At 39.8% G+C, this 20,744-nt stretch overlaps 1 protein-coding gene across 2 annotated transcripts in view; it reads right to left on the bottom strand.

The window, feature by feature from the left end:
- WDFY4 (WDFY family member 4) overlaps positions 1 to 20,744 on the bottom strand; it is a 598,790-nt gene that overhangs the window by 129,012 nt on the left and 449,034 nt on the right. For both annotated transcript variants that reach the window (XM_053692180.1, XM_053692181.1), the window contains exons 48-51: positions 15,835 to 15,874; positions 8,649 to 8,768; positions 1,891 to 2,008; positions 1,602 to 1,711 (exon numbers count right to left, since the gene is read on the bottom strand). In XM_053692180.1, coding sequence (XP_053548155.1) covers positions 1,602 to 1,711; positions 1,891 to 2,008; positions 8,649 to 8,768; positions 15,835 to 15,874 — 388 coding nt within the window. The remainder of the gene's footprint in view (positions 1 to 1,601; positions 1,712 to 1,890; positions 2,009 to 8,648; positions 8,769 to 15,834; positions 15,875 to 20,744) is intronic.

Genomic DNA, 20,744 nt, shown 5'->3' with positions numbered 1-20,744 from the left:
GCCGGTGAGCCAATATGCCGATCACCGCCTATGTGTCATGAGGCTCCTGAGCAGGACTTCACCTAGGTATTTAACCCCTTATGTTTGGGTTAAACACATATTTATCTAGGATCAGTAATTATGATTGCCAGCTATCCTGTATATATGTATGTATAATACTATACCTGTGGGTGACTGGGTAGGTGGGGTCACATAGTAGCTGCTCCGCAATGCGCCACCTGAGAGCCCACCCTTGACCCCATTATAAAATTTTCACAACTGACTAATTTGATCCCTTTGGCTGCCAGTAACACACACACAGCAGTGCTTTGACCCCCTTGATTTCCAGTAACACACAAAACAGAGATTTGAACACATAGCAGTGTTTTAACACCTCAATGACTGCTGGTGCCACATAAGACAGTGATTTATTTATTTTGTTGTTACCCTCGTTAGCCGGACATTTAAAGGGACACTTAATCAAAATTAAACTTTCATTATTCAGATAGAGCATGCCATTTTAAACAACTTTCCAATTTACTTCCATTAACTAAATGTGCACAGTCTTTTTATATTTAAACTTTTTGAGTCACCAGCTCCTACGGAGCATGTGCAAGAATAAGTGTGTATGCATTTGTGAATGGCTGATGGCTGTCACATGGTACGTGTATGCATTTGTGATTGGCTGATGGCTGTCACATGGTACAGGGGGAGTGGAAAAAGACATAACTTATAAAATTGTCAGAAAAAACATCTACTACTCATTTGAAGTTTAGACTAAGTGCTATTGCATTGTCTTGTTATCTTGCATTTGTTGATTATGCAAATCTACTGTGTTGACTGGCCCTTTAAGAGTTAAGTCATTTTGTTTAGATTTTATTTGAAAGTTGAAATATTTGACTGACCAGTTGAATACTGGACACCTGGCAACCCTATCAGTAATGCAAAAATGACAGCAATGGGAAATGTGTTAGAGCCTGGTCACAGTTGCTGGCATATGTGGTTTTGGTAAATGGGTGAGCAGTAGTTAGGGACAATGGGCTACAACAGGGGCACCTATATAATATAGTCACTAGTGTAATAGCAGCTTCATACCCTGGCTGTACATAAAGAACCTTGCACACATATGATTGAAATTGTAGCTGCCTACTGTAATACAACCATACACAGATGCTCAATTTTATAGCCGTCTTCATTTGTACAGACAAGTTAAAGGGAAATAATACCGAAAATGTTTATTTCATGATTCAGATAGGACATGCAATTTCAAACAACTTTCCGATTTACTTCAATTATCAAATTGTTTTCATTTTCTTGTTATCCTTTGTTGAATAGCAGGGAGGTAACTTCAGGAGTGTGCACGTGTCTGCAACACTAAATGGAAGAAGTTTAGAAACAATGTTCTACATTATCAAGAGCACTAGAAGTAAATTGGAAACTTTTTTAAATTGTACTCCCTATCTGAATAATGAAAGAAAAAATTTGGGTTTTAAGTCCCTTAGGGAGACTAAATACACACAGAGAGAAGCGCACTCACAGTAATGAACAACCAGCTCAATAACATTTCAAGTCCATTTAAGATCTGATGATGACTTTAATTGTATCATACATATGATTCTCACCTGCAAGCACCGCATAGCTTTTGTGAATGGTTCTACACGCACTAAATAAGATGATACAATACTAGCTGAGGAGTAATGAGTGCAGTAATGACACTGCTCCGAGAGGTCACCTGGGGACAAAAAGGAAAGTCACTACAATATCTACCTATTTCACAATCTGCACACAATACCCTGCTTTCTATCCATTCCAAAGTATAAATGCCCTTTTATTCTACTTTATTTTATTTAATCTTTGATGCATGTGAGAGTTGTTCCCTGATTTCATTGTGCAGGTACCATTTTCTCTCACCCTCACTTTTCTCCACCTCCTGGTATCGTTGGATGAATTTCTGTCTGCGTTCCTTGGTCTGTGCTCCCATTGGCTTGGAAAGATCTCGGAAAACTTTTGGGTTTGAAAGGTCTAGTGTCTGCAAATAGGGAAGAGATATAATCAAACTGCCACAACTTGAGGCTGGAACGTCACCAAAATAAAGTGTAAACAAATCTTAATTTCCCCATTTTGTTTAACTAAAAACTCCCAATGTACCTAATAATCAAAACTTGTGGGACCGTATTAAAGAAATCTTTGTGTGTTTTTTTGACACTAGAGTCAAAATTAAACTTTAATGATTCAGATTTTTAAACAACTTTCCACTTTACTTCCATTATCAAAGTACTAGTCCTAAAGCCTGTTCACACGAGCCATTTTTTTGCAGTACAGCGGTCCCACCCCTTGCTCTCTTTTGCTCCCTCTCTCCCCCTCTCTTTTGCTTTCTCTCCACCCTCTCTCTCTCCCCCTCTTTTGCTCTCTCTCCCCCTCTCTTTTGCGCTCTCTCTTCCCTCTCTCTTTTACGCTCTCTCTCCCTCCATTTGCGTTCTCTCTTTTGCGCTCTCTCTCTCCCCCCCTCTTTTGTGCGCTCTCTCTTTCCCCCCTCTCTTTTGCGCTCTCTCTCTCCCCCTCTCTTTTGCTCCCTCTCTCCCCCTCTCTTTTGCTTTCTCTCCCCCCTCTCGTTTGCTCTCTCTCCCCCTCTCTTTTACACTCTCTCTCCCCCCTCTCTTTTGCGTTCTCTCTCTCTCTTTTACACTCTCTCTCCCCTCTTTTGCGCGCTCTCTATCCCCCTCTCTTTTGCGCTCTCTCCCCTCTCTTTTACGCTCTCTCTCCCCCCTCTCTTTTGCGCTCTCTCCCCCTCTCTTTTGCAATCTCTCTGTCCCCCTCTCTTTTGCGCTCTCTCTCTCCCCCCTCTCTTTTGCGCTCTCTCTCTCCATCCCTCTCTTTTGCTCCCTCTCTCCCCCCTCTCTTTTGCTTTCTCTCCCCCCTCGTTTGCTCTCTCTCCCCCTCTCTTTTACACTCTCTCTCCCCCCTCTCTTTTGCGTTCTCTCTCTCTTTTGCACTCTCTCTCCCCTCTTTTGCGCGCTCTCTATCCCCCTCTCTTTTGCGCTCTCTCTCTCCCTCTCTTTTGCGCTCTCTCTCTCCCCCTCTCTTTTGCGCTCTCTCTCCCCCCTCTCTTTTGCGCTCTCTCTCCCCCCTCTCTTTTACGCTCTCTCTCTCCCCCCTCTCTTTTACGCTCTCTCTCTCCCCCCTCTCTTTTGCGCTCTCTGTCTCTCCATCCCTCTCTTTTGCTCTCTCTCCCCCTCTCTATTGCTCTCTCTCCCCCCTCTCTTTTGCGCTCTCTCTCTCCCCCCTCTCTTTTGCTCTCTCTCCCCCTCTCTTTTTCTCTCTCTCCCCCCTCTCTTTTTCTATCTCCCCCCCCCCTCTATTGCTCTCTCTTCCCCTCTCTTTTTCTCTCTCTCCCCCTCTCTTTTTCTCTCTCTTCCCTCTCTTTTGCGCTCTCTCTCTCCCCCTCTCTTTTGTGCTCTCTCTCCCCCCTCTCTTTTGCGCTCTCTCTCTCCCCCCTCTCTTTTGCTCCCTCTCTCCCCCTCTCTTTTGCTCTCTCTCCCCCCTTTCTTTTGCGCTCTCTCTCCCCCCTCTCTTTTACGCTCCCTCTCCCCCCTCTCTTTTGCATTCTCTCTCTCTTTTGCGCTCTCTCTCCCCCCTCTTTTGCGCGCTCTCTATCCCCCTCTCTTTTGCGTTCTCTCTCCCCCCTCTTTTGCGCACTCTCTATCCCCTCTCTTTTGCGCTCTCTCTCTCCCTCTCTTTTGCGCTATCTCCCCCTCTCTTTAGCGCTCTCTCTCTGCCTCTCTTTTGCGCTCTCTCCCCCTCTCTTTAGCGCTCTCTCTCTCCCCCTCTCTTTTGCGCTCTCTCTCTCCCCCCTCTCTTTTGCGCGCTCTCTCTCCCCCTCTCTTTTGCACTCTCTCTCCCCCCTCTCTTTTGCGCTCTCTCTCTCCATCCCTCTCTTTTGCTCTCTCTCTCCCCCTCTATATTGCTCTCTCTCCCCCCTCTCTTTTGTGCTCTCTCCCCCTCTCTTTTTCTCTATCTCCCCCTCTCTTTTTCTCTCTCTCTCCCCCTCTCTATTGCTCTCTCTTCCCCTCTCTTTTTCTCTCTCTTCCCTCTATTTTGCTCTCTCTCCCCCCTCTCTTCTGCTCTTCCCCCACACTTTAGCTCTTTCCTATCTCTTTTTGTCTCTCCCCTTCTCTTTTTATTTCTCTCCCCTTCTCTCTTGCGCCGACCATGCCCAGCCACACCCCTGACCACGCTCACATTCCCATCCGGCCATGCCCACTTTGCCGCAACAGCATGTCAGGTAAGGCCAGGTGTGTTTGTCCTTGTGCTGTCTCTACTGCGCATGACATCTTCAGACAAACACACTTGGCCTTTTATATAATAGGATGCATATTTTCTGAGGTACCAGTTCCTACTGAGCATGTGCAAAAGTTTACAGTCTATGCATATATAAGTCTGGGATTGGCTAATGCCTGTCACATGATATAGGAAGAAAACAAACGGAAATACATTTTGAAATTTGCTTATGTAATATTCAGAGTAAGTGCCACCTCTCTTTTGCTTTCTCTCCCCCCTCTCTTTTGCTCTCTCTCTCCCCCTTTCTTTTGGTCTCTCTCCCCCTCTCTTTTGCGCTCTTTCTCCCCCCTTTCTTTTACGCTCTCTCTCCCCCCATTTGCGTTCTCTCTTTTGCGCTCTCTCCCTCCCCCCCTCTTTTGCTCGCTCTCTCTCCCCCTCTCTTTTGCGTTCTCTCTCTCCCCCTCTCTTTTGGGCTCTCTCTCTCCCCCGTCTATTTTGCTTTCTCTCTCTCTTTTGCGCTCTCTCCCTCCCCCCCTCTTTTGCGCTCTCTCCCTCCCCCCCTCTTTTGCGCTCTCTCCCCCTCTCTTTTGCGCTCTCTCCCCCTCTCTTTTGCACTCTCTCTGTCCCCCTCTCTTTTGCGCTCTCTCTCTCCCCCCTCTCTTTTGCATTCTCTCCCTCCCCCCTCTCTTTTGCGCTCTCTCTCTCCCCCCTCTCTTTTGCGCTCTCTCTCTCCATCCATCTCTTTTGCTCCCTCTCTCCCCTCTCCTTTGCACTCTCTCCCCCTCTCTTTTGTGCTCTCTCTCTCCTCCCTCTCTTTTACGAACTCTCTCTCTTCCCCCTCTCTTTTGCGTTCTCTCTCTTTTGCGCTCTCTATCCCCCTCTCTTTTGCGCTCTCTCTCTCCCTCTCTTTTGCGCTCTCTCCCCCTCTCTTTTGCGTTCTGTCCCCCTCTCTTTTGCGCTCTCTCTCTCCCCCTCTCTTTTGCGCTCTCTCTCTCCCCCTCTCTTTTGCGCTCTCTCTCCCCCCTCTCTTTTACGTTCTCTCTCCCCCCTCTCTTTTGCGCTCTCTCTCTCCATCCCTCTCTTTTTCTCTCTCTTCCCCCTCTCTTTTTCTCTCTCCCCCCCTCTCTTTTTCTCTCTCTCCCCCTCTCTATTGCTCTCTCTCCCCCTCTCTTTTTCTCTCCCTTCCCTGTATTTTGCTCTCTCTCCCCCCTCTCTTCTGCTCTTCCCCCTCTCTTCTGCTCTTCCCCCTCTCTTTAGCTCTTTCCTATCTCTTTTTGTCTCTCCCCCTCTCTATTTCTCTCCCCTCTCTCTTGCGCCGACCGCTCCTGGCCACGCCCCCGACCATGTTCCCGTCCGGCCATGCCCACTTTCGCCGCAACAGCATGTCAGGTAAGGCCAGGTGTGCTTGTCCTTGTGCTGTCTCTACTGCGCATGACAGCTTCGGACAAACACACTTGGCATATTTTCTGAGGTACCAGTTCCTACTGAGCATGTGCAAAAGTTCACAGTTTATGCATATATAAGTCTGGGATTGGCTAATGCCTGTCACATGATATAGGAAGAAAACAAACGGAAATACATTTTGAAATTTGCTTATGTAATATTCAGAGTAAGTGCCACCGAATAGTATTTTTATTATGCATTTGTTGATTTTGCAAATCTACCTTATTTAATAGTACTTTAATGAATGAAGCAAGGTAATACCTTTTTGGGAGAGTCATCTAATAAATTATACAAGCTTTAAATATAAAACTGTTAATGTGTTTTCTTTCAGCCTGAAAAAACAGGCAATGTAAACAAAGGCCAAGAAAAGTGTTGTTGTACATTTATATGTTCTTGATATTGTTATTTATTTATTTATTAAATTAAATATGGAGCTTGATGTCCCGTGTTTCTGGCTCGCCGGAAACACAAGTTATGAAAAAGCGGTCTAAAGACCGCTGCTCCACAACCTGTCCACTTGCTTTGATAGACACCCCCTGCTAGCGGCCGTTTGGCCGCAAATCTGCAGGGGGCGGCATTGCTCCAGAAGTTCAGAAGAACTGCTGGTGCAATGATAAATGCAGACAGCATATGCTGTCGGCATTTATCGATGTGCAGCGGACATGATCCGCAATATCGGATCATGTCTGCTCGCACAATGATAATTCGGCCCCATAGACTTTCTTAAAAGTCATATTTCTGGAAGGAGAAACCTGGGTTACACATCTTTTAGACTCAGAGGATGCAAGTACACTTAATTAATACTAGCATGGGCAAAGCTGATTACGCGGCATTCGCAGCTTATGGAGCTATGTGGAGCATGCTTGCATGAGAGAGCCTGCAAACACAACTCTAAGGAGCCCATTTATCAGCTCCGTATAGAGCTTGAAGGCCCGTGATTCTGGTCTAAAGACCGCTGCTCCATAACCTGTCCGCCTGCTCTGAGGAGGCGGACAGACATCGCAGGAAATCAACCCGATCGAATACGATCAGGTTGATTGACACCTCCTGCTAGCGGCCGAAGAGCTGCTGGTGCAATGCTGAATGCTGAGAGCGTATTGCTCTCCGCATTCAGCGATGTCTGTCGGACATGATCTGCTGATCGGATCATGTTCGACAGAGGGTTGATAAATCGGACCCCTAAGAAGCAGAAACTTCTTCTTTCATCTCTCCACCACCTCAGAAGTGGCCAGATCAATCACCTGATAGTATACTTGCTCATTCAGAGTAATTGATATGCCCTGCTCTTGCGCAATGTTAAATTTCGCTGGGCGATTGCTGGTGAACAGGTTCTCTACTTGGGAACATGTCCACCTACAATCATGAAAATGTTTCCCTTACTGTTCTTGTGACTAGAAACAAATTTGATTGCGGTAATTCTGATGGTGCAGGTTTGATGGTCTATGTGGTGCCCTCTGTTTCCATATCATCTAGGTACCCAATACAGTCTATGCTTATCAAATGTTAGCATTTATCCAATAATTCCATCCTTGTAATATTTGGCCTACATTTTATACAAATTATTTGGAAACCTAGTCATTTGAGGTATTCCTCAATTCAGGACAAAATAATTAATTTATTGTATGGTATTTTTCTTTAGCTTCACTAGTTGTGTAGAAATGATTTTAAAGAAAACGGCAAAAAAAATCTAATTCCCCATTTTTTTCAGTATTAAATTCCTAGTTATTGTTATTTTATATATCCATATAGGCTATAACAAGAAAGCCCTATTTGTATGTTAAAATGGTATATAATATGTGTGGGTGCACTTAGCAAGAGAGTAAATAATTATGGTGAAACCAATACAGAGCAAAAATGCCAAAATAGCTTCCGTCATTTAAAGCCGTGTTTCTCAATTCCAGTCCTCACATACCACTAACAGGCCAGATTTTCATGATAACTGAACGAGAGCACAGGTGAAATAATCAGCTGATGGATGAGAGTGGGTTAGTAACCATGGTTACTGATCAGCTGTTTATTTCACTTGTGCTCTAGTTAAGATATTGTGAAAATCTGGCCTGTACTTGAGGAATGGACATAGAAAAACCTTCTTCCTTAAGGTGCGAAAAGTTTAAAGGCCAAATGACATTAGATCCAAAAAACTTATGACGGTTGTGTTTTATGGTTGGTATAGCATTTCTACCAAAAGATCTTTCAGAAGCATTTTTCCAATGGCAATGGAACCAAATAAACAACCTATTACACATATGTTTTCATATAACAGCACATATACAATAGCAAAACATGAAAAGAAAGACCTACTTTATGTTTCAAAATGGTGCAGCTTTGACAACTGAAAATTAACAGTATAAGTGGGCCTTGTTGCTATAAGGCACTTGGTTTTCAAACCTGTCCTCGGGGCTCCCTAACAATCCACATTTTGAGGATATCTGAACTGGAGCACAGGTGAAATAATCATCTGATTAGTTATTTCACCTGCTCTCATCCAAGGTAATCCAAAAAACCTGGCCTGTTGAGGATCCATGATGACAGGTATGAAAACCAGTACCATAAAGGGATGAGGTACAAAAATATGGTGTGAGGTTCACAAATATTTACCCAAGTAGGTGTCATAAGACATCAATCTTACCCTTTAAAAAAAATGCACCCAACCTTTTATCAAATCAACCACCTATACAATGCCCCTACCTCCATTTTACAACTAAATTATTATATTTCAACTTTTAGGAATATGATATTTTAGTCTGAAGTACAGTTGTGTATTTAGTTGAATCTCAGACCCCAGTGAATTATCAATCAACATAAATATGTCTGAATCATCTGCAGTGGAAACAAAATATTTCAATAGTAAATAATTTAAACAACTTGGTAGTAAGCACGTATTCATATGTAATGAGGGAGTATTAAGATATCATGTGAACACGTATGTTGGTATGTGGTGTAATTACCTGGGAAACATAATCTCGTAGCACCCACGGCAAAACCGGATATTGCATAAGGTCTTTAATTGTACGTCCAGAAAGGCTATTCAGGAACATCAGGTATTCATAGTTTCCCACTTCACGTCTCTGTAAACGAGATACACGAGTGTCATAAAAACAGATATATTTGGTTTCTGGTTAGTATTTTTTTTTTACAATTCTATAAAATGTATCGGACCCTATATCGCACGCAGAGACCACACAACACAATTAATAAGCTCATAACATTAAACATTTACAGAGAAATTTAAAAGGACATGAAACACATTTTTTTTTCTCATGATTCAGATAGAGCATGCAATTTTAAACAACTTTCTAATTTACTTCTATTAGCATTTTTTCTTTATTCTCTTGGTATCTTTTGTTGAAAAGCAAGGACATAAGCTTAGAAACCGGCCCATTTCTGGCGCACTATATGGCAGCAGTTTTGCAAGAATGTTATCTATTTACAAGAGCACTAGAGGGCAGCACTATTTCCTACCATATAGTGCGTCAGATGCCTACCTAGGTATCTCTTCAACAAAGAATATCATGGGAACAAAGCAAATTTCATAATACAAGTAAATTGGAAACTTATTTTAAAATGTTATGCTCTGTCTGAAAAAAAGCAGAACTCAAAATTTAGGAACACAAAATTAAGAAACTGTGATATTAAATCAAAAGGTTAGATGTATAGGGGCTGTGAGAAGGGTGTGGAGAAAAACACTCAAGTGAAATGATGTATTCTCATAGCTATAAGACACTGTAATATTAGAAGACATACAAGCATTCAAAACAAACATAAACCACAAAATGTAAGGATTAAGGGCAAGATTGTAAGTGGCACTCTAATTAGCGCTTTTGCTTGTGCGCAAACACAGCTGGAAATAAACTTTTAACGCAGGCGGCTTAGCATGCGTATTACAAGTTGAAAGTAAATTGTTTGCGAACAAGTAAAATCCGACGCTTGCTAATTTCAGGAAGTTGGACATTGCAACTGTGTTAACTCATTTGCTCCATAGACTTCAATGGAGCGCGCTTTAAAAAAAAACAAAAAACTAACACTTATCGCTTGCATGCTAACCCGACACCGCATTAGACCTACAATGCTAAAGCCGAAGTGAGTTATTAATATTTCACATTCCAGTGTTCTTCACGTACAAGAAAATCTTTTAATATGTGAGTGTGTGTATATATAAAAATATATATTTAAAAATACAATAGACATATATACAGTATATATATATATATATATATATATATATATATACACACGCAGTATATGTCCATCCATTATAGCCCTTTCCATTCAAATATCTTGGCATAAACCATATAGCTTTTAACTCATATACATTTTTTATTAATATTTCTATAAATATTTTTATCAGATAGTGTAGGAGTGTAACACTTTATTTTAATGTATTTATGCTGTGAAGGTGCACACGATGATGCTAATTTATTTTGCACTCAGGCAAACGCTTTTACTTTCAACTGGTAATACGCACGCAAATTAGCTCGGCCTCAGGCACGATATTGGTTATAGCGCACAACTTGTAATCTGACCCTATATGACAAAGAAGTCAACAAAAGACACAGGGAGGTCTACAGATGATGGGAGAGACAGACTTTAGGATACAGGGAAATAAATATTTCTGATATATGTGAGTGATATATTGCGAAAATAAGATAGTGTGTGACTATACACAACAGAGCCCAATGCATGGTGCAACTACAAGACATAAGGAGACCACAAGATTAGACCATAGGGCAGGCACTGAGTCGGCTAAAGATTCATGCACATTGGTTATATTTAAATATACGTATACAGATAAGCTCTTAAGAAATACTTGTAATCACGTGCAGGAAACAAGTCAGTGGGCTCATATTAATTGATCCCTAACATATGTGAAAAATATAAGGAAATATGTAGAAAAAATATTTGTGCCATATGAAAATAAAAGTACAAACTTAAAGGGACATAATGAACTGCAACCCCCCCTTTAATATGTTCCCAGCGAACCATTGCACCTGCTGAAGTGTATTCATTATTTTACATTAGAATATTTACCTTTATTTTGTCTTTTAAAACTGCCACCTATACTGAAAATATAAATGCAGCTGTATTTTTAAAGAAAGGATATGTAAACGAGAATTAGTAACAGCCCAGTGGGGTGGGAGTGACAGATTCTAAAATGTTCATTTTGAATTGCTCTCTGAAGTCTTGTCAGTAATGTGCGGTCCTTCCGAGAATTTTATAAAGAAAATTTTACCTTGTGAACTGTTTATCTCACTATGCTAAGTTCTAGATGTGAAGGAGACACTAATACATTACAATATAATACTAAATAATAGCCCCAAAATATTTTGTGTGATTTCTCTTCATGCCAGCCAGTTTTTGATCATCAGGAGGACCTAAGTATCAGCCTTTGTGCATAGGCAAAGAAATACTTAAAGGGTCATTAGAGCTTGGGACTCACAGAGCACTGCTCGTCCCAAGCGGAAAAAGCTGCTGATCCAATCAGTAGTACTGGTCGTACGAAACAGATGTAGAACTAGTGCTGCTGATAGGATAAGCTGAGTTTTCTGCTCACGACCAGCGGTGCTCTGCGAGTCCCAAGTGGTATTTCTATTGCGTGTTTAACCACTTTGTGGGGGTTAAACACACAGTAGTCTAGGGTCAAAAGTCTTAAAATAACATGCTCTAATGGATTAGAGCATGTCATTTTATAATGGCCCTTTAAAGGTACAGTAAATTCAAAATGAAACCTTCATGATTCAGATAGAGCATGCAATTTTAAATAACTTTCCTATTTACTTCTATTATCTAATTTGCTTTGTTCTTTTTGTATCCTTTGTTGAAAAGCATACCTAGGTAGGCTCAGTAGCAGCAATGCAATACTGGGAGCTAACTGCTGATTGGTGGCTGCACATATATGGCTCTTGTCATTGGCTCACCTTAATCATTTAGATAGCTCTTAGTAATGAATTGTTGCTCCTTCAACAAAACATACCGAAAGAATTAAGCAAACTTGATAATATAAGTAAATTTGAAATTTGTTTAAAATTTGTATGCTTTATCTTAATAAAAAATGGGTTTCATGAATGTGTCGGAAACTGGTGATTTAAAATAACTAAGTTTAAACATTAGGCTGGAAAAAGTGTACTTTAGATGGGACACATTTAAGCCCATCTAATTGTAGAACATTGCAAACTAAGGGTAGACAATGGGCGCGATCCGATATAGATCGCAGTTTGCGGCGCAAGCGAGGAGACCGGCGTCGCCCGCAGTTTCAGCTCGCAACTCGAGCCATCCCATATAGGTCGCCGTCAGATGCTAACGTGCCGTAAGTCTCACAAACCAGCGATGTCCAGAAATCTGCGTAAGTACAAATTTCTGGCGTCGCCAGTGACTTGCGGCACGTTAGAATCTGCCGGCGCCTATAAAACCTGACTAAAGTCTAAAACACCCGCACTGTCTAACACGCCTCCCTAACATAGCCCGCACTGTCTAACACGCCTCCCTAACATAGCCCGCACTGTCTAACACGCCTCCCTAACATAGCCCGCACTGTCTAACCCTCTATCCGCTATCCCCCCTCACTAGCCTAACAATAAAAAAGCTATTAACCCCTAAACCGCCGCTCCTTTACCCCGCCGCAACCTAATAAAGTTATTAACCCCTAAACCGCCGCTCCCGTACCCCGCCGCCAGCTATATTATATCTATAACCCCCTAAAGTGAGCCCCTAACACCGCCGCCATCTATATTAAAATTATTAACCCCTAATGTAAGCCCCTTACACCGCCGCCATCTCTATTAAAATGATTAACCCCTAATTTAATCTACCTACCCCGCCGCCAGCTATATTATCTATATTAACCCTAAGTATATTATAGTTAATATAGTTATTACATTATATATATATTAACTATATTAACCCTAATTATATTAGGGTTAATATAGTTACTATAGTATTTATATTAACTATATTAACTCTATCTAACCCTAACACCCCTAACTATATTTATATTAAATTAATCTAATTAATTTATAAACTAAAATATTCCTATTTAAATCTAAATACTTACCTATAAAATAAACCCTAAGATAGCTACAATATAATTAATAATTACATTGTAGCTATGTTAGGGTTAATATTTATTTTACAGGTAAATAGTTAATTATTTTAACTAGGTATAATAGATATTAAATAGTTATTAACTATTTAATATCTACCTAGTTAAAATAATTACCCAATTACCTGTAAAATAAATCCTAACCTAAGTTACAAATACACCTACACTATCAATAAATGTAATAAACTACAAACATCTATCTAAAAATACAATTAAATTAACTAAACTAAATTACAAAAAAAAACAAACACTAAATTACAAAAAATAAAAAAAAGATTACAAGATTTTTAAGCTAATTACACCTATTCTAAGCCCCCTAATAAAATAATAAACCCCCAAAATAACAAAAATTCCCTGCCCTATTCTAAATTAAACAAATTTCAAAGCTCTTTACCTTACCAGCCCTTAAAAGGGCCTTTTGTGGGGCATGCCCCAAAGAATTCAGCTCTTTTGCATTCAATAAATACAATCCCCCCCCCCCATTACAACCCACCACCCACATACCCCTATTCTAAACCCACCCAAACCCCCCTTAAAAAATCCTAACACTACCCCCCTGAAGATCTCCCTACCTTGTCTTCACCACACCGGGCCGAACTCCTGATCCGATCCGGGCGATGTCGTCCTCCAAGCGGCAAAGAAGAAATCTTCCTCCGGCGATGTCATCCTCCAAGCGGCAAAGAAGAATTCTTCCTCCGGCGACGTCTTCCTCCAAGCGGCAGCAAAGTCTTCATTCTTCCGGCGGCATCTTCAATCTTCTTTCTTCGCTCCGCCGCCGCGGAGCATCCATCCCGGCCGACTGCTAAACTTGGAATGAGGTACCTTTAAATGACGTCATCCAAGATGGCGTCCGCCGAATTCCGATTGGCTGATAGGATTCTATCAGCCAATCGGAATTAAGTTAAAAAAATCTGATTGGCTGATTGAATCAGCCAATCAGATTCAAGTTCAATCCGATTGGCTGATCCAATCAGCCAATCAGATTGAGCTCGCATTCTATTGGCTGATCGGAACAGCCAATAGAATGCGAGCTCAATCTGATTGGCTGATTGGATCAGCCAATCGGATTGAACTTGAATCTGATTGGCTGATTCAATCAGCCAATCAGATTTTTTTAACTTAATTCCGATTGGCTGATAGAATCCTATCAGCCAATCGGAATTCGGCGGACGCCATCTTGGATGACGTCATTTAAAGGTACCTCATTCCAAGTTTAGCAGTCGGCCGGGATGGATGCTCCGCGGCGGCGGAGCGAAGAAAGAAGATTGAAGATGCCGCCGGAAGAATGAAGACTTTGCTGCCGCTTGGAGGAAGACGTCGCCGGAGGAAGAATTCTTCTTTGCCGCTTGGAGGATGACATCGCCGGAGGAAGATTTCTTCTTTGCCGCTTGGAGGACGACATCGCCCGGATCGGATCAGGAGTTCGGCCCGGTGTGGTGAAGACAAGGTAGGGAGATCTTCAGGGGGGTAGTGTTAGGATTTTTTAAGGGGGGTTTGGGTGGGTTTAGAATAGGGGTATGTGGGTGGTGGGTTGTAATGGGGGGGGGGGGGGATTGTATTTATTGAATGCAAAAGAGCTGAATTCTTTGGGGCATGCCCCACAAAAGGCCCTTTTAAGGGCTGGTAAGGTAAAGAGCTTTGAAATTTGTTTAATTTAGAATAGGGCAGGGAATTTTTGTTATTTTGGGGGTTTATTATTTTATTAGGGGGCTTAGAATAGGTGTAATTAGCTTAAAAATCTTGTAATCTTTTTTTTATTTTTTGTAATTTAGTGTTTGTTTTTTTTTGTAATTTAGTTTAGTTAATTTAATTGTATTTTTAGATAGATGTTTGTAGTTTATTACATTTATTGATAGTGTAGGTGTATTTATTTTACAGGTAATTGGGTAATTATTTTAACTAGGTAGATATTAAATAGTTAATAACTATTTAATATCTATTATACCTAGTTAAAATAATTAACTATTTACCTGTAAAATAAATATTAACCCTAACATAGCTACAATGTAATTATTAATTATATTGTAGCTATCTTAGGGTTTATTTTATAGGTAAGTATTTAGATTTAAATAGGAATATTTTAGTTTATAAATTAATTAGATTAATTTAATATAAATATAGTTAGGGGTGTTAGGGTTAGATAGAGTTAATATAGTTAATATAAATACTATAGTAACTATATTAACTATATTAACCCTAATATAATTAGGGTTAATATAGTTAATATATATAATGTAATAACTATATTAACTATAATATACTTAGGGTTAATATAGATAACATAGCTGGCGGCGGGGTAGGTAGATTAAATTAGGGGTTAATAATTTTTATATAGGTGGCGGCGGTGTAAGGGGTCAGATTACGGGATAGATAAGGTAGATGGCGGCGGTTTTAGGGGCTCACAGTAGGGGGTTAGTTTATGTAGATGGCGGCGGGGTCGGGGAGCGGCGTTTTAGGGGGTAATAACTTTATTAGGGATTTCGGGGGGGGGGGGATCGCGGTTGACAGGGAGATAGACATTGCGCATGCGTTAGGTGTTAGGTTTATTTTAGAAGATCGCGGTTGACAGGGAGATAGACATTGCGCATGCGTTAGGTGTTAGGTTTATTTTAGCAGCTAGTTTAGGGAGTTACGGGGCTCCAATAGTCAGCGTAAGGCTTCTTACGGCTGCTTTTTGTGGCGAGGTGAAAATGGAGTAAGTTTTCTCCATTTTCGCCACGTAAGTCCTTACGCTGCATATTGGATACCAAACTGCGCGGGTTTGGTATACCTGCCTATAGCCCAAAAAACTGCGGGCGACGGCAGAAATATACGCGCGTAACTTCTAGCTTACGCCGTATATAGGATACCAAATCCGCGCAATTATTGGCGTCGCCGGCTTTTGCGGGCGACGCTTTATATCGGATCGACCCCAATATGTTGCTTACTGTATCTACCCCAAACACAGAATTATATCCAACTGATAAAGTGCCCAGCAACCTTCAGTGTCCCCTATTGGTCAAGAATCAGATACAGACAGATAAACAGACCTCACATACCTGCCATTTCTGTAGCATCGCCTTCTCGCCGGCAAAGCTCCTACAAACACAGGCACAAGACCAAAACAAAGATTTAAGTATTAAAACACTGATATACGATAATAATATATAATTAAATAGAACAGTAAAAATGTAAACAAACATACAAAGATTAACACAGTAGGGGCTGGTGCCTCAGAATGTGTGCATATATAAAAAGCCTGTGCACATTTTGATTATGGAAGTGAATTGGAAAGTTGTTTACACTTGGGTGCTCTATCTGAATCATAAAAGTTTAAATATGACGTTAGTGTCTTTCTTTTGTTCAGTCTAGCTGGGTATCTTCCTACCATGGGTTAGACTCTACGGCTCATGTAAACTTTACAAGCTGGTTACTAAAACCAAAAGTCCGCTCAAGCTTGTTTATTGTTACTATTAGGTAGCAATGTTCAGAACTACAGCTGGGTCTAGGCCCAGGACTAGCTCAGGATCACTAAAGTGATAAAAGGACTAGAAAATGTTACTATAAACTGCTGGAGAGAGGTATCATCGGAAGTTGGATTAATAGTGTAGGTTATCATTACTGCTATAAAAACTAGACCTTGCTGGGCCCTCAGAGCCAAGCGTTCAGGGGGAGCCCCCATTTCAACAGTTCCCCTTCTGACTTTTAGTAAATAGCAGATAATGAGCCTGCAAGCACATAGAAGCTGCTTTTGTATACCTGAGGGTCGTCCTTTCCCACTAGTTAGTCTGCCCCATAGAATATGCACTGTTGCAGCCTTTCCTGTACAAATATGGTGACAGCAACATTGTGGCAGCCATCTTGGAAATCCTTCCATCATATAGTAAAGACAAATCCATGCACTTTCCATAAACTGTGAGCCTTGTTTTCTCGGTGGGCATACAAAGTGACCAGACATGATGCAGGTGGAGCCCACCATCCCCCCGTAATAAAGCTATTACTTATTGCAGGGCCAAAGGAGCCCAGTCTCAATTGAGACCCCTGTATCTATGTCTCTCTATAGACTACTAAATTGTTTCCTGGTTTATGTTTTGTAACTTTTATTAGGCATGAGCTCAAATTCGTATTCAGCATTCTTTAAAGAAATGAATGCCGAATATAGCATCAGGCAGCAGCATTCAGCTTTTTTCAGCACCCAGACTTATTAGCGTAAAACGTGCCACACAAATATATGTGCAAATACAGATATTAGTGGGTTTACACTAATAAATCAAATGCCAAAAATAGCCAAATGCAGCTGCTTGCTGCCATATTCAACATTTGTTTCTATAAAGTAATTTAAATTTAAACTTAAAGAGACATGAAACACATTTTTTTTTTCATGATTCAGATAGAGAATATTATTTTAAACAGCTTTCCAATTTACTTATATTATCTAATGTGCTTCCTTCTCTTGGTATCCTTTGTTGAAGAAGCAGCACTGCACTACTGGGAGCCAGATGAATGCACTGTGTGAGCCAATAAGATGAGGCATATATGCACAGCCACCAATCAGCAGCTCCTGACTCTACCTAGGTATCCTTTTCAACAAAGGATATCAGGAGAACAAAACAAATTAGATTATAGAAGTAAATTGGAAAGTTGTTTAAAATCACATGCTCTATCTAAATTGAGAAAGACAATTTTTGGCTTTCATGTCCCTTTAAGTATTTGTATGCAATATTTAAAACAAATATTAAAATATGGCATCAAATATAAAAGTTCAGAAACAGAAGCTAAAATGTGTAGTGAACAAGCGTTATACAGGACATTTCATAATTTCATAAGGGAACTATCTAACCATAGTATTAGGCTTATGGGGAATAGTGGTGACATTCTGTGTCATGTTTTTAATTGAGACATAGTACCAAAAAAATGATGTTGCGTGTTAGAATGCGGTTATAGTGTGATATGCATTGCGAATATGTACGTGTACCTTTTAACTGAATGCTAAAGCTGTGGCAGGACAGCTGCTTGTATAATATGTGCAAGTGCAACTATTAAATTACGGAGCCTGTCACTGTATAGGGCTGGTGTTTCACAGTGAGATGATATGTGATGCATGATTTAAAGCAATGTTAGACTGCAGGAATTCAGCATCTCTCCCAGTAACACATATTGTTTCTCCTCTATACTTCTCATTAAACCCTCTCATTTCCTTGTTGCCTCGTCCACTTCACACCTCACTTTGTGCAAACAACACTTTGCTTGTTTTCCCACGCTTTGTTCCCCAGCTATCTGTTCTGCTCAGCATAATTTCTCCATATTCATACTTACAGCACAACATTTATATGAAACATTATATATAATAATATAAAAAGTTTAAATATGCATAGTAAAAAAACCTCTGTAATATGCTAGCGTTTGCTGTAAAATACCTTCCTTTTGAGTAAAAATATGCTTGTTACACTTTCCTTATCCTTAGCAATGCCAATAAGCAAATTCTGTAACTTCAGTTTGCATCAAAATGTGGCAAATTGTCTAAACCAGCTACATACTAAACAGTGATTGCTTAGAGCAGTGGGCATTTTTTTAAAATGTTATCTCTAATAAAAAAATGACCATTAACATAAAACTCTTTTACTGTCGTAATAATTCAAACTGTGAAGTAATTGCTGATGAACAAGCAATTCCTTCATTAAATGGACTTGAAAACATTTCTATAATGCTTATCAAAGAGCGAATAGCTTATTAGCTAATAGCATATTACTGTGTTTAACCCCTACATTAATACTCTGGAACTGACTTTTACTATGTATTTAATGGCTTTGTAGGGGTGTATCTATATGCCCCTTTAAGAATGCTAAATGTATTTTTTCACTTAAAAAAATAAGGGATTTATTTGGGTTCTAATATTTGAATTTCAATCTAGCAAAATGGTGCATCAGGTTTAAAATATACAGTATATATATATTGTTAAAATAATCTGTATTAACCGCTTTTTAGAGGTATATCACAAATCGTATTTGCATAATTCTGTGATGTCATCCCCTCATACTATGAAATATTTTCTAGAGTTGCAAGGACGGTCTTTTGCCTTATCCTCTATCCACACCAATCTATTTGTCTCTTTCGTTGCTCATCCTCATTGTACAAGCTTTTTCTTGCTACCTAATCCTGCACAAATATCATTTTTTCTATTAGGAGACCCCTTTCTCTCCCATCCTTCCTTTATCAAAAAGTGAAGCAATCTCTTAAAGGGATTTTAAACCCTGTGAGATGGTTACTTTATAAGCTCATTTATCAGGAGATAAGAATAGGCTTTTAAAGGGACACTGAACCCAATTTTAATTATCAAACTTTCTTCATTCTCTTGGTATCTTTATTTGAAATGCAAGAATGTAAGTTTAGATGCCGGCCCATCTAAACTTACATTCTTGCATTTCAAATAAAGATACCAAGAGAATGAAGAAAGTTTGATAATAGGAGTAAATTAGAAAGTTGCTTAAACTTTCATGCTCTATCTGAATCACAAAAGAAAAAAAAATTGGGTTCAGTGTTCCTTTAAATAATTTAAAGGGATATGAAACACAAATTTTTTCTTTCATGATTCATATAGAACATACAATTTTAAACAACTTTCCAATTTACTTATGTTATCAATTTTGCTTTATTTTCTTTTTATCCTTTATTGAAGGAGCAGCAATGTGCTACTAAGAGCTAGCTTAACACATTTGTAAGCCAATCACAAAGACATACATATGCAGTCACCAATCAGCAGCTAGCTCCCAGCTTCTGAGCCTTCCTAGGTATGCTTTTCAACAAAAGGATAAAAAAGAGTACAAAGCTAATTAGATAATAGAAGTAAATTGAAAAGTTGTTTTGAATTGTATTCTCTGTCTCAATAATGAAAGAAAATGTTTAGGTTTTATATCAATTTAAAGGGATATAAAAATCCAAAACTTCTATGTAGTGTTGCAATAAATTCACACAGGGCCGGACTAGGACCAAAAATAGGCCCAGGCATTTTAGTGCAAAGCATAACCCCCACCACCACCACCACCACACACCAGAAGTTGTTATTTCACCATACACCAAATATAACAAATATCATGTATACACTCTCTCATACACATTCACAACCAGTGGAGGGGAGGAATAAATAATATAAGTATAATACAAAGTTTATTAAAAATGTTATATTCCAGTCTCAAGGTTTTATGATCCTTTAAAGGAACAATCTACTTGAAAACTGTTATTGTTTAAAAAGATAGATAATCCCTTTATTACCCATTCCCCAGTTTTTAATAACCATATCCCTCTTTGATTACCTGTATTTAAGCCGTGTAGACTGCCCCTTATCTTAGTGCTTTATACAATCCTGCACTTTAGCCAATTAGTGCTGGTTCTTGTATAACCTAACCATTATCATTCTCAACAGGAGTGAGCACAATGTTATCTATATGGCACACATGAAAACTAGCACTGTCTAGATGGTGTGCACAATTTAAAAAGCACTGAGATAAGGGGATTAGAAACAGGCAAACATAGAGGTTATAAAGTATATTAAATAACAATCTTGGATGCAAATGCAAAGCTGGGTATTAAAGACATTATCTATCTTTTTAAACAATAAAAAAACACAAGTAGACTGTTCCTTTAAAGGGGCACTCAAGTCAAAATTATACTTTTATGATTCAGATAGTGCAGCAATTTTAAACAACTTTCAAATATACTTCCATTAACAAAATGTGCACAATCTTTTTATATTAACACTTTTTGAGTCACCAGCTACTACTGAGCATGTGCAAGAATTCACAGAATATACATACATGCATTTGTTATTGGCTGATGGCTGTCACATGATGCAGTGGGAGTGGAAATAGACATACGTTTGAAATTTGTCAGAAAAACAATCTACTTTCTCCTTTGAAGTTTGGACTAAGGGGTCGATTTTTCAAGCTTCGGTGGACAGGGGCTCACATACGCG

Source organism: Bombina bombina, chromosome 9 (assembly GCF_027579735.1).
Source record: "Bombina bombina isolate aBomBom1 chromosome 9, aBomBom1.pri, whole genome shotgun sequence".
Classification (NCBI taxonomy): domain Eukaryota; kingdom Metazoa; phylum Chordata; class Amphibia; order Anura; family Bombinatoridae; genus Bombina; species Bombina bombina.
The sequence above is the reverse complement of the archived record's forward strand: the minus strand, read 5'-3'. Positions and strand labels throughout refer to the sequence as shown.